The following is a 13,679-nucleotide window of genomic DNA, read 5'->3' on the forward strand; positions in this document are numbered from 1 at the left end:
CTACACATCATACATCAGAAATATTACAAAAAAAAATAAAAAGAAAATCAATTTCTAAATTTAAATGCAGATTTTTAGAGAATTGCGCCAGAAACATTTAGACGTATGCCACTTCAATATCTGATTAAGATAGGTTGAGTTATGGACATGGCCAGATCGACTCGGCTATTGATCCTGATCAAGAATATATATACTTTATGTGGTCGGAAACGCTTTCTTCTGCCTGTTACATAATTCAACGAATTTAGAATACCCTTTTACTCTAACGGGTATAAATATGTACAAAATAAAAAATTTTTTCCGCCCCTGTCGTACTTTCACACTCAGTTGTCTCTGATTTAAAACTCAGTCACAAATTTTAAACTAACGCACATCAGAAGTTGAAAAAGTCGGAGGTGAAAATCCAGATCGAATATTGTAATACAGAATAATATATCACTATACCACTAAAATGGCCGAGCAGCAGACTAAGACAAATTTCGATTCTGATCCAAAATCCCGAAAATTAAAGTTTGCCGGCATTTGCAAACTGAATAATGAGGAGCTGTCGAGTCTCTACAGGATCGATCAGTTGACCGACGAGGAGCTGGCCTCCGTGGGCCTGGAGAGAAGCTCCCTGATCGATGACTATCGTCTTCTGCACGAGCTTTCGATGATGAAGCAAATGGAGAATGAAGTCACTAAGAGCCCCGCTCAAACATGCAAACAAAAACCCATGGCGTTGGATGAGCGATTCGGAAAACAGATGCACGAGTGCATTCCCAAATCAAAGTACAAATTTACGATGCTCAGCCACTTGATCATGCTGATGAGTTTGGATAAGCAGCCGGAAACCATTTTTAGCGAGCAGGACTTAAAGATAGATGCGGATTACCATGAGGACGCGAAGGTCGTGCAGCTGATGCCCAAAGAGCGTCTGGATCGCCGCCTTGAGTCGTTCTACGATCACCTGGAAAAGATGTTCCTCCACGGCGATCGCAAAAAGGCCAACGACCTGGTTTTTAACGCCATCGTCCGTCTGGTTGACCGCCGAACTCCTTTGGAATCCAGACTCAATTATCGTACTTTAAACCAATGTTAAATGAACTTTCAATTTTTCATTCAAATGCAAAGCTGATGAGCATGTAACTATCATTGTGACTTTCCGCCAGATTTCTGAAAATCCATTTGTAAACAAATTTTCGCATTTTCGATAAGGGTTATGATTTTCCCCATGACATGACCAAAAAAGGTGGCAGGTTTACCTTTTCCTCAACCGCATGTCGATTTCTTCATTTGCCTAATACGAGTCGACGCCGTCATTAATCTAAAATATGGCTCACACACACGCACCCACTCCGACTCCGACTCCCACGCACACACACACACACGCGCCTGGCGTGCATGTAATTATGCTGGAAACTGCGGTGTGGAAAGGGGTTTTCAGGGGGGAGGGTTACTCGGAATTTGAGTGAGGGAGCAGGCACATTGCCACCACAGAGACACACATTTGCGTAAGCCTTGTTAATCGTGACAAAAGCTTATTGCGGGTTATTTGGACTACTTGTTTCGCATCCGGCGCTGGCACAACGAAAATCAACATTGCCACATGTAAATACACACAGACATACGCACACATATTTTCTGTGCATATGGCTGCGCACAGAGAGACAAAACACCCAGTATATTGTACGCAAAGCGGTTACACGCAGTCAGGATTTGATTTCATGTTCGCATGATTAAGGATTTTACGTCGGCCCATCAGAATGTTTCAAATAAAGGGCTTATGCATTTGCAAAGTGGTTAGCAGCATAATGCTCATTAGGAAAATTCGGTTTTATGCCATGATCTGCTGCAGGACCTGAAATTTGTTGACTACATGGTAATGTTCAATAAAGATGTTGCTTAAAACCCATATAAATCGTTATACAGGGCTTTGTTTGATACCTATTCTTAATTATAAGGAAGTATACGAGATCATTTTTGTTAAATATCTAATACTCAGTTCTTATTTAAAATAATGTATAACAAGTTTCTATGCATTTAGTATTGGTTATTCTAGATAGTTATCTACTTGGAGCATTGGGATTGATTGTACTTACTTTTTTTCCATTTTTTCTGCCAGTGTAGAGTTATGTGTGCGTATCGGCCTGTCGGTTGGGCCTGTCAACCGAGGGGGAAAGATGCCAAGGAGCTCGCGTCACTTGCACACATAATAAACATTTTAAACATTATTCTCGTGTTAAGCAGCTCCTTGGATTGGTGCTGCCACGTTGCTGCTGTTTCTGCTGCTGCTGATGCTGCTGCTGCTGCTGCTGCTACTGTTTGATGCTGCTGTTCGTTTTCGGTGAAATTTACGGGTTTCAACGAATAATGGTGCATGTGGGAAATGAACGTTTTGTGTTCGCTTTTGCCTGTCATCGCAGCTACGCAGCAGAATCCTCGCTCGCACAAACACTCGCACATTCCGAAACATTCGCCACTTTATCAGCATTTTACTTTAGCCGTTATTACCAGAGATCCACTCACAGTACATTAGCACACCCACACAAATCCACATCCGCATCCACCACACCCACCCATCATCCCATCATCCCACAATCCTAACAAGGAAACCACTACGCTCGAGTCCTCACGCATGTTGTTAGTCTCTACGAGGTTGCGACTCTCCAAGGAAATTAAAAAACAACTAAAACAAATTAACAATATAATGACAAAAGTCTTATGTGAACTGTGGCTGCGGAGCCGCCGATGGGAAGATTTGGAGCAGATGAAGTAGGCCTAAGACGAAGTGAACGCAGAAATGGAAAGGCACGGCGAGAAAAATTCTGTTTAAAAAATATGCTCTTTATTAGTAGTTTCAAAGAAAAGGCGAAAAGCATATCACTCTCATCACTCTACATTTACCACACTAGAATACGATCTTAAAGACCCAAGGATAACTCGGAACTTCAAGTCATTGTAATTTGGTCCTCGCACGAATTATTTAAATGTCTGTTAATTAATTTAAACACCTTGCACTGATGCTGCCCCCAAAGGCAAGGCATTAATAATACATGATATTTACGTGGGAGTATTTTTGCTGTGTAGGCAAAACTGAAGAAGGAGGATTGGGTCTCGCAGCTAAATGGCAAATCAAGCATTTGCACAAAATTGAATTACCTACCCAGGCATCCGAGTTTGCAGGCCCATTACGAGAAGTCGAGCCACCGCATACACTCACCCACCCACTGGCTGGCACCGCCCACGTTAAGTATACGCCATGGATTCGGGGCAATTGGCACTTTTGCAGTGGCAACCGGGAATGGCAACAGCAATGCTTTTAATGATGATCGATTTGGGTAAACAATGAAATTTCCGCATTCAAATTTTATTGCTGGCAATCAGCGAGGCTTCCTGCTCACAAACGCACACACAAATGTCCATATGCCGGATGTGGATATTTATAAACGATGCGCTTTAATATTAATCTATGGCGCAACGCCTGTTTGCTGTTTGTCGTCAACTAAGCTCGCTGAGAAATTGAATGATGCATGTCGTCGTTGAAATTAGCATATAACATGCACATTATCGCATTGAGCGTACAACAGCAGGCTCAGCAAACAAGTTTAGCGTTTTGTGATTAATGAAATTTCCATAACGGTCGGTGAAATTTAAAATGTTCACAGTGGGACCAGGCTGTGCATTGAATACCAGATTGGCAAATGCAATCGTTTGCAATCGATAACTGGGTTTGGTCGATAAAAGCACTAATATTAAAAACTAGCTCAACTAGTATAACAAAAAATCAATTGCTTAATTTCCTATTTTTTGTATATTTAGCTATCTCCATTTGTTAAAAAGATGTCAAAATATTTCCCCAACTGCGATGCCTACACAATTCGAAACTAGTGTGAAGGGGGCCTTTTCAATGTAAACAAACCAGCAGCGTTGCCAGACGCTGCGCCGACAAACTAGTGGCCACTCTGCCTTCTATTTACTAACAAAATTACCTGTTCTTGGCCGCACTTGCAAATCAATTAGGCCATAAATGGCATTGCAATAAATAAGTGTGCACTAACTAATGACCCATCGATAAACGGGGTTGTTAAGTACCGCGAAGAGAAGAATAGCAAACAGCTGGCGCAGACGGAGACGGAGACACATTCCGATGCACTTTCTCCCGAAGAAAACCCGTCGAGCGGCTTATTTGACATCCATTTCGATATCAATACAGAGAAATAGAGAGAAATAGCGAGAAATAGAGGCCACAGCACCAGCCACCTGTGTAGCGACAACCACCGCTGAGCTGCAACAACAACGAAAAGCTGATTGCCATCGTCTTGGCCATTTTATTGGGCATTATAGCCGCAGTCAGTCACATACCGCCCGTTCTCGAGTTCGCCACGATTTCTTAAACTGTTTGCGTTTGCAGAGCACAACACTCCAAAGAATTCATAATTTGCATATCTAGAACCCGAGAGATATATACAGAGATTCCGACTGGGCGTAGCATGTTCAGCGAACTGAGTCAGCCGCCTTGAAATTTTGTGCTTAAAGTGAGTTTCAGAAGATACCAGTTGTGGTTCGAATTTCTAATGTCTAAAGTGGATCGTTTAGCAAAACAGGATGGCTTCAATTGTGGAGAAAGTGCGTCGCATTTTGGATTCAAAAGATCTGGGCGATATCACCACGGAACTCTGTGACTTTTCTCTAAAGGAACAGAATGCCACCGCTGAGGCCCAGGGAGTACAGCCCTCATCCGCATCCGATTTTGTGCCCATTCTTGGCCAGACAGTCACCTATATTGTGGCCTGTGTGTTGATCAACGAGCACGATGAGCTGCTTATGATCGAGGAGGCCAAACAGAGCTGTGCCGGTGAGTAGGGTATATCCAAATATCGAAAACAACAACTCAAGAACCAGCTAACGTTGCAGTCTATTGATCAGGCAAGTGGTACTTACCTGCCGGTCGCATGGAAAGAGGCGAATCCATTACGGAGGCAGCCGCCCGGGAAGTTTTCGAAGAGACTGGTCTGAATGCCGAGCTGACCACTTTATTAGCGGTAGAGGCCGCCGGTGGCTCTTGGTTCCGCTTTGTGCTCACTGGACGCATCACCGGCGGGCGACTCAAAACTCCTGCGGATGCAGACGCCGAATCCATTCAGGCAAGATGGGTGCGTAATCCCAAGGAAGTACCTCTTCGAGCCAACGACATTCTCAGTATAATTGAGATTGGAAGAGCCTATCATCAGGGGCAAAAGATTGTTATTAGCCCTTCACCCTGGCATGGGAGCATACTGCCCACACGCTTCTCCCACAAACGAAACTATCTGCGGGTTCTAGCTGTAGCCAGAAAGCGAGCACACAACTCCATGAACATCCTGATCAGCGAAAAGAATGCCCACCATTTCCCCACGGTGGAACTACATCCTAATCGCAGCCTGCACTCTACTCTGCGCAAATTTATGATTGAGATTTTTGGCGCGGAGCTGCCACAGCATCGACCACATGGCTTACTTAGCGTGGAACACTTGCCGTCGGAGCAGGAGAACACCGATGGAATATGCCTAAATCTACTGGTGGCTTTCCGGCCGCCACTCGAGGAAATCTCGCTGATCGGCAAATGCATTTGGCAAGAACTGGGTGCACCACTTGACGAGATGCTGGGACGCATTGTCAGCAGCAAGAACGCATCCATTCCGCTGAACGTGGTGCGCTGAAGGCCTTAAACTAAAGTAATCTGTCCTTATTTATGGTGCAAGCAATCTATCCGTTGTTAGTTGCAATTAAAGATAGCTGATGTCTGCTATATGTCTGACTGTAAGGCAAATTTAATTCCCCTCTTTGGTGCTGAATAGTGGATTACGTAGATAAGTCTCTGCTAATCTGTCATTAAACTCCCAGAAGTAATCTTAACTACTAAACACACCCATTTCCGTTTCTTGGTGAAAGATCTAATCTGAAGTTCACTTCTTTACGTAGCGTAATCTATCTCTAGTGATTTACTTAGAAAATTGTTTACTATTATATAGTACCAATTAAAATATCCACGTTTTCATGCGAACCAAATAATCCAAAAAGCCTTAGCCCAATTTTACCTTGGACTTTCATTTAGCTATCTCATCCAGTTTAGATTCAATTTAAATGGGAAATTCAAATAGACACTTCAGATTTATTTCAATATTTAAAACAAGCTGTATAATTTATGTAGCCACTTACCCATTACGGGTATAAAGTGTATATAAAATGCTTTCTTGGAATATGTCACGAAACTAGAAACTATTGCAACAGCCGACTAGGGAACAATGGGAACAGAGAAAAATGCACGAGTTGGTTTTTAGGGACAAGGATGAACTAAGTAACTAAGTCGTCAAGCCGCGTGCTAAGTTACACCCACACCTTGTTGAACAGATCCATGAAGGAGTCGTAGATCATAAAGGTGATAGCCACATCCAGACACACACGACCCAATCTTGGCACAGTGCCCTTGTAGAAGGCGGCGGGACCTTCGTTCTTCATGATCTCCAGCGCGCAATGGGCAGTATTCTTGTATTTCGACGCTTCCAGACCCTGCATCCTCGTCTTGACCACATCCAGCGGCGTGTTGCCGAACACTGAGGCTGCTCCAGCAATAGCTCCAAACACTCCCACCACCAACTTGGGCACTGGCTTCGAGTGATCGTCACCCTTGTACAAATCCTTAAGAGACTCCAGCACGAAGAAGCGGATGGCCTGGTTGGAGCCCTGCTTCAGAATCGTGGGCGTAAGGCCCTTGTAGATACCAGATATGCCCTCCGACTTGATGATCTGGCCCACTCCGTGGGCGAATCCCTTGAACTTGGGATTGGCGCTGCGCTGATCGTTTATGAACTTCACCTTAATGGTCTCCATCGGGGTTACTGCAACGATGGCCTCACAGACACCAGCGCCCAAACCGCAAAGCAACTTTCCGGAGTTGCTTAGCTGGCCTCGGGAGTCCACGGCGTTCGATTTCAGGAATTCAAAAGCACCGAATCTGAAAGTAAATTAAAATAGGTTTTCATGTGATTTAATTCAGGTCTGTATGGATATAATCAGAAGAGTTTGAACTATAACTACTAGTAATATAACATACCTCGCGGCTGACTTGGGAATGCTGCCATAGACGAGCACACTCAGACCACGGTAGAGACCCAGAACTCCACGCTCCCTCACCGTCTTCTTGACGCAATCGAAGATGCCGTTGTACTTCTTCGCCGCTCCCTTCTCGTCCAGCTGCAGCTGTGTCTTCACGTACTCGGTGGGATAGGTGATGCAGATCTCGATGCCGCCCGTAATGCCGCCGGCGACAATGCCCTTGAGGCCCACCTGACCGCTAGCCGCAGCCGCCGCTCCTTGCTCCGTCATCCACGGACGGCGGCGGTACGGGCTGACAAGGGACGCGATGGCGGAGCGATCCATGCTGACTGGGTGTGAGGTGGGGAATTAGCTGCAAGAGAAAAAGCAAATGTATTTATTGTACTTGTCGATAAGTAATTCTCGATTCCCCAGGAATTCCACCTGATTTCTGGTCGATTGAAAGATATTTATATCCCATTGTTGTTGGCGGATCACTCTTTCTGAGTGGGTGCAGCGGTTTCAAAATATTCCCTGACATTTATATGAAAATGTGAAATTTGTTCTTCATTGATACTGATAGCTAAAATATTTCTTATCATCTATTTGAACTATTTAACTACGTTTATGACGTACAGACGTAAATCTATACGAACATCGACCTTAATTTCCGTATCAAATGTGTGCTCAAGTGCAGTTTTGCTCTATTACTTATGCAATTTCTAAGGGGAAAATAATTCCACTTGAAGAGCATATGGCTCCAATTTAATGGTATTATCAGTGCTATTATCATAGGTAATTTCCATGATGCCAAGCTCTCTTTTCTTCCTAAATATATTCATTTCTCGCTGGAAATTTTACCTTGGGGACAAGGTTCAAAACAAACTGGGAACGAAGAATCGACAAACTAACACAAACAGACCGAAAAACCAAATGTTCGAAAATCTCAATAGTGATTACTTAAGATCGGGTGATATAGTCTGGAACGGTTTGAGTGGGAGCGGTACTACTATATCAATATCAGCAGACTTGTTGGGTTCGCTCTTTGCACTTGACAAATTAATATTGTTTCACAGCGATTACATAACCTTTGCATGACCATAAATTATAATCGCACACAGTTGCAAGTTCATAATTATTAATTTTATGCCGTTGTTTAAGCCACTTTCCGTATCGGTCTGGAAATCTGGATAAACATAAACAATACCCACTGATAAGTCGGCACTGGAAAGTGTCTACCGACTTCCACTCACACACACAAGCGGTTGATTAAGCCCACACCCACACACTCAAAGCGCACTGTGGTATGGCAAAAGTTGCAATTTATTTTTCCCCATGAAGCTTGGCTATCGGATTTTGTTCTCTGACTACTCACATTAGAATATAAAAACCGAAAAAATTATAATTTTGGAATGCCCAGGCAGCGGTGAGGTGAAGTGGCAGGAGAGCACGGCGATCGTGGACAGCGGTTGAATCTCAACTGATCGCGGGGCTACGAAAAAATTCCAATTTCCAATCGACTAGCGAAAGCGGTACAGTGCTCCCTAACACTAACGGACTTTGGATGGCGAGCAGTCTGAACAACTCTATCCAATCATTTTTAAGATTACAAGCTCTTTTGAATACCAAACATTTGGGATACAGGCATAAAATCGATAGACCGAGCACTCTGTTCTTTACAGTTCACTGCATCAGGAGCCGCACTGTAATTCCAATGGTCCGCGTTTTGTAAACAACAGCACTTCAGCGGTATCCACTCTCCCCGCGCTCAGTAATATACACAAAAAAATATTCTTATTTCCTAGTTAAATTTGGAAAGTCTCAAAGAAATTGAAAATACAAGAAATGATTGGGCCCAAAAAGAAACGTATATCAGGTAAATTTTAAGAACGGAATTTAGGAATTTTTACATTGGTATTGAATTTTGTTAACGAAACGTGTGTAATAATATCTTTTCCTGTGCAGAGAGTGAGTGGAAAGAGTGAGCGCCAAAGTAACGTTTTTTTTGCTGACACCGCAGTGCAGATCTCTCTCTCTCTAATCGGAAACCCGTTTGTCCAGCAACAACAAAGTGGACAGAGCTTTTGGGGCGGACTGGAAAAGCTCCGGTAAAGAACAACAATAAGAACATTTGATTTTGTATTTTGATGTTGGGGACGCCGCAAAGTAGACCAACTATTTTTCTCAGCGATTACACAATGACTTCACACACACACGCACACAATGCGCGTAGCTCACGCACACCCACGAGATACATAGTTATATCCAGGTTATCAGAGCATTTAGTGCTATACTAATAAAATCGATACCGTCGCTTTGTCTTCTTAATTTATAACGCCCAATTCACCAACAATTAAGTGTTTACTATTTACCGACTGACGCAACTCGGCGCCATGTGGATACACGTAGTCCTAACGCTCCCGGCAAACGGCTAGTGTTAACAAAAAAAAAACCGGTAAAAGTGTGGCCGTGCTACCAACAGTCCGCTGATAACGTCGGCGCCTGCGCCAGTCCCCAAACGCAGCAGCTGCCACCCACACTTGTGGCACGCACTTGCAACAAATCCCATTCACATGCACAGTGCAAGAGCAAATGAATCGCAAGGGAAACGCATGGGCGGAACTTACTGAAAGCAAATCAGAGAGCATTTTGAGCATCAGACACAATTGCAGTAGAACTTCAATAAATTATACCAAAATTGGCACATGTACTAACTATTTTTCTATTCTCGATCCCTGTGTTCTTTAAAAAGATGGGAACTTTTGGTTTCCCAAAGATAACTTACAAGCCAAGCTAAAAGAAAAAAAGCTGGCAATAGTTCGGTTCACAGAGGAGACACTGTCTCATTTACTTTTTCGGCATACCAGCTAACACCAGTTTACTTGCATACTCACAAAACCGCCAATTTGGGGAATAGTTAGAAAAAGCCCAAAATATTAATTTAGAACAAAAACTATGATAATTTTGATTGCTGGGTCAAAGCACACATTTCGTCATGAACTGTGACCGAAATGCAAATGAAAGTCAAATGTTTTGAAAGCACTTCATGTAATAGTTTATTTAAATGCATTCGGAAATTGGTCCCCCGGTACGAGGAGTATTTCCACATACACCGACTGCGGGTGTACTAGTGCGATTATAAATGAACATTGGGCAGAGCGTGCAATTCCATTTGATTTAGTTTAGTTCACTGTTAGTCAACAAGAATAGTGGCTATCTGAGTTAGTTTTAATGCATGTAGTCGTATGGGAGTAGTTTTAGATCAGTCTCTTAGACGCTCTTGTAGACGCGCACGCACTTCACGCTGCCGATGGTGAGGGTCTGTGGAGGGTAGGGATTGGATCAGTTAGGTTTGGGGTGATAATAAAGAGGGTATAGAAAGTGCTTACGGTGATCAGCTCGTTGTCGGTGAACTCGCGGACGATGGTGGTGGGCTTGTCGCCCTTCTGCTCCTGGGTAAGCTTGTTGCCATCCAGGGTGATGATGCTCTTGACGTTACGACCGTCCAGGGTCTCCTCGTCGAACTCAACACCCAGCTTGAAGCTGATGGCGGAGGTCTTGAAGGTGGAGCTGGTGGTCAGGGTGTAGGTATCTCCCTCCAACGTCACCTCCACGGTGGGGCTCAGGCTGTTGCCCATCTTGCGCGTCACCAGACCAACGCCTGCAAGTAGAAAGGCAAAAAAATCCAAGAAATGAGTGAAAACCGTGAGATGGGAATGTAAGGAAATCAAAAATCGCACCGAAAGATGAATTATGGACAGACTGCACACATAATTGAATTAGCCCAACTAAGTTGAGGACCCCAAAGCGGTCACAATGCAAATCATATCATATTTAATTAAAAATAATAAAGCCGAGCCATGAAGTTCCCTGCAGATTCCACTGAAACGTCAAAAGTCGTGCTCAAGGTTAACGAACAATGCGGGTCGTCGTCTCCTCCGCTGTCTCCGCTCTTATCAATTGGCAAGCCCCCCTCCACGTATATATATATAGATCTGGCGAAGCACCACCTTATCTCGGTGCAGCATCCCATATGCATGTACATGTATGTGAGCATGTGGATTGTAGGGCAGAAATATGAATATAAATGCCATCCAAGCTTTGTTAAATATATATTTATCGACAATTTTAATTGCTTAAGTGCTGAATTTTCGAATCGTAAACCGCCGAAGTGCTGATAGTTGCCATCGAAAGACAGGAAAAACAATTCAATCATTAAAAGATAACTTCTAATAATTGTTAACAATCAATCGTGTTTAAGTACTGGCATCGGTCATATAATTTTATAGAACTTGTAATTACTAAAATATATATTATATAACAGCACGAAGCTGTATGAGTAATTTTGCATTTATATTTTTCAATTTAAGTAAAAAGTTTTGCGAAATGAAACATTGAATCAAGAACAAAGTATGAATCTCTGTACTTATCGAATGCCAGCAAATAGGCCAATTTATAGGCCTGCATTATTTGGAATCTAGAACATTGTTCAGACATCAAACCAACAAGAGGTCCAATCAATTATGTTCAATTATGTATGGACCACCACCAGCTTGTACCTTTGTCCAGTGCCATCAAGTCAAGTGTCAACAGCCGTGGCGCGATAAGTCGTCAAGTTCCCACTCATGGGAACCCAGCAACTGTACCAGAGATCGATTTATATGCATCGAATATGACAGGAGAACCTTGAATAGATTGGACGGGCCTGCAATTACCAACCGTGGTCTATGATAGGGGTGGCTGCCCAAAGTGCAAAATCCGCAATCGCGCCTAATTATCGTGACTTTTGCCACATTGTATATACATATGTACATAAATAGGCGTATAGTTTATCGCATTTATATACTTCAGCTGATAAGTGCTGGGAGGCCCCAACGACAGGTTGATTTGGATTTGTTCAGGCTTGAAAACCGAGAAGTACGTGGCTCTCAGGCCAGATCTAGCATTAAAACCGAAACCGCAAAGTGTGTAGGCGAAAAGTTCTGACGAACTGGGGTCTGGTAAATAAATCTAGCCGCGCCATCTCCGGTTTCCAAATGCATCCAGTTCCTCTGGCGCGACCCTATATACATTGGCGTCTAGACGGCAACCGAAAGTATTGATCGGTTTTAGTGGAACTATATATTAGAATTCACGATTTCGATAGATAATTCGGTGGGAGAATCGTGAGCGCATGTGTCCTATAGTTTATATCTGGCGTTTCATTGTTGTTTAAAGTGACAGCCTGGTCAAAGATCGCTGCTATATAAATATGTAGCTTGTAGTACAGTTCAAAGTTCAGTACGAGACTTTCTCCCAAAATCTAGTACACAAATAGACGTCACCTTTTGCAAATGCTTATGTCGCTATGATTTCGGTCCCATGGAAAGCAGACGGAGGTGACTCAAAAAGGGGAGCAAAGTTCAACCTTAATTAGTTTTTGGGTTTATTACTACCGCAGATAAACTTTAACGGATTTTCTACTGCTTGCCCTCGGACTCGCAACTGTAAAGTTGAGAAAGAGGGTGAGGTGAAAAACTGGAGCACGTTTTTATTGCTGCATCTCTTTCTGTGTCCTGCTCACACACACGCATTAGCAGATTCAATGAGGTGCGAATTTTATAATCGAATTCATTCATAATCTTCAGTTGATATAACTTTTCTCCGGATGAGATTTACTTTTTCCCTCTCCCTTTGCCAGTGAAACTTTTTGCACACTAGTGCGAAAAATGCCGGCCGGTCGATTTTCGGTGGCGTGTTTTTGGTTTTTTTTTTCTCTCCACTCACCACTCCCGTTCATATTCTTTCTCTGGCGCACTCGATTTTGCTATTTTTGGTGCACTGCGAATTATTTTTGTCAACTTACCCAGCTCCTTCATGTACTCATCGAAGTTCTCGGACTTGTCCAGCTTGTACTTCTTGCCAACGAAAGACATTTTTGGAGTATTGATCTGTGTTCTGCACAAGATGTTCACTGTTGAAATTTTCGGAGCGAATGAAAAACCTATGCAGCGTGCCGGCTCTTTTATACCTTCGCGTTGCGGCTACGGCGTTGCCAGATGCAAGTTTTTTCCTTCTCACTCTCACTCTCGCGCTATATGCTATTCGCTCTCGCTCTCGCTCTCGCTCTGTGGCACGGCGGCTTTTGCATGTTTTCATTTTGTTTTGTTTGCTTTCGGATGCTTGTGAGAATAAGCGGAAACATTTAATGATGTGGCATAGGTTGAGCATCGGATTACCAGATGCAAAGCCAAGTTTCAGCCGCCAAGGTATCGAAATGTCGGCGCCAAGCTTACATATAGAGCAGCTTTTTTAGGCGCTCTCCAAAACATATTAACGGTTCTAAACGAGTCACCCCTCCGCATATTGGTAATGGATCTGACGTGTTACTGCCACCCGGCGCCTCAGTCGGACCAGCCCCTCCTCCTGTCCCTCCTGGCAACTAAGCACCTTCACCTTGGCGCGATCAATTGGCTGCAGCCTTAATTGGTTCAAAGGCACCGGCCTAATAACGAACGCCACATTGTCATGGTGACAATAGAACTGCAATAGGTATGATGCGAATCATACAGTCAAAACTTTGCACATTTTGCCGCCAACTTTAAACTTTTATGCTCATTGGGAATAGGGAAACCCAATGTATG

General features: G+C 43.4%; 4 protein-coding genes across 9 annotated transcripts; 2 read left to right on the plus strand and 2 right to left on the minus strand.

Annotated features, from left to right (window-relative positions):
• Nucleotides 1-338: 338 nt before the first annotated feature.
• On the plus strand, nucleotides 339-1,178 carry LOC6554064. Its single transcript, XM_001980517.3, has one exon. The coding sequence runs from the start codon at nucleotides 452-454 to the stop codon at nucleotides 1,079-1,081; it is 630 nt and encodes a 209-aa protein (XP_001980553.1). The 5' UTR covers nucleotides 339-451; the 3' UTR covers nucleotides 1,082-1,178.
• Nucleotides 1,179-3,852: 2,674 nt separating this feature from the next.
• LOC6554063 (8-oxo-dGDP phosphatase NUDT18) lies at nucleotides 3,853-5,796 on the plus strand. 4 transcript variants are annotated; one of them, XM_015154589.2, is made up of 4 exons: nucleotides 3,853-4,331; nucleotides 4,394-4,517; nucleotides 4,579-4,837; nucleotides 4,909-5,796. In XM_015154589.2, the coding sequence occupies exons 3-4, from the start codon at nucleotides 4,588-4,590 to the stop codon at nucleotides 5,679-5,681; spliced, it is 1,023 nt and encodes a 340-aa protein (XP_015010075.1). In that variant the 5' UTR covers nucleotides 3,853-4,331; nucleotides 4,394-4,517; nucleotides 4,579-4,587; the 3' UTR covers nucleotides 5,682-5,796. The 4 variants fall into 4 exon arrangements, with proteins under 4 accessions (XP_015010075.1, XP_026832974.1, XP_015010076.1 ...); XM_026977173.1 differs by having other exon boundaries at nucleotides 3,854-4,517; nucleotides 4,587-4,837; XM_015154590.2 differs by having other exon boundaries at nucleotides 3,855-4,517.
• Nucleotides 5,797-6,113: 317 nt separating this feature from the next.
• On the minus strand, nucleotides 6,114-9,494 carry LOC6554062 (tricarboxylate transport protein, mitochondrial). 3 transcript variants are annotated; one of them, XM_026977183.1, is made up of 3 exons: nucleotides 9,429-9,494; nucleotides 7,076-7,429; nucleotides 6,114-6,976 (listed from the first exon to the last, which is right to left on the minus strand). In XM_026977183.1, the coding sequence occupies exons 2-3, from the start codon at nucleotides 7,399-7,401 to the stop codon at nucleotides 6,349-6,351; spliced, it is 954 nt and encodes a 317-aa protein (XP_026832984.1). In that variant the 5' UTR covers nucleotides 7,402-7,429; nucleotides 9,429-9,494; the 3' UTR covers nucleotides 6,114-6,348. The 3 variants fall into 3 exon arrangements, with proteins under 3 accessions (XP_026832984.1, XP_001980551.1, XP_026832987.1); XM_001980515.3 differs by lacking the exon at nucleotides 9,429-9,494 and adding an exon at nucleotides 8,432-8,565; XM_026977186.1 differs by lacking the exon at nucleotides 9,429-9,494 and adding an exon at nucleotides 8,017-8,035.
• Nucleotides 9,495-10,087: 593 nt separating this feature from the next.
• LOC6554061 (fatty acid-binding protein, muscle) lies at nucleotides 10,088-13,064 on the minus strand. Its single transcript, XM_001980514.3, has 3 exons — nucleotides 12,902-13,064; nucleotides 10,446-10,717; nucleotides 10,088-10,377 (listed from the first exon to the last, which is right to left on the minus strand). Exons 1-3 carry the CDS (start codon nucleotides 12,969-12,971, stop codon nucleotides 10,327-10,329), a joined length of 393 nt encoding a protein of 130 aa, XP_001980550.1. The 5' UTR covers nucleotides 12,972-13,064; the 3' UTR covers nucleotides 10,088-10,326.
• Nucleotides 13,065-13,679: the final 615 nt, after the last annotated feature.

This window comes from Drosophila erecta, unplaced genomic scaffold, assembly GCF_003286155.1.
Source record: "Drosophila erecta strain 14021-0224.00,06,07 unplaced genomic scaffold, DereRS2 tig00000000-arrow-pilon, whole genome shotgun sequence".
Classification (NCBI taxonomy): Eukaryota; Metazoa; Arthropoda; class Insecta; order Diptera; family Drosophilidae; genus Drosophila; species Drosophila erecta.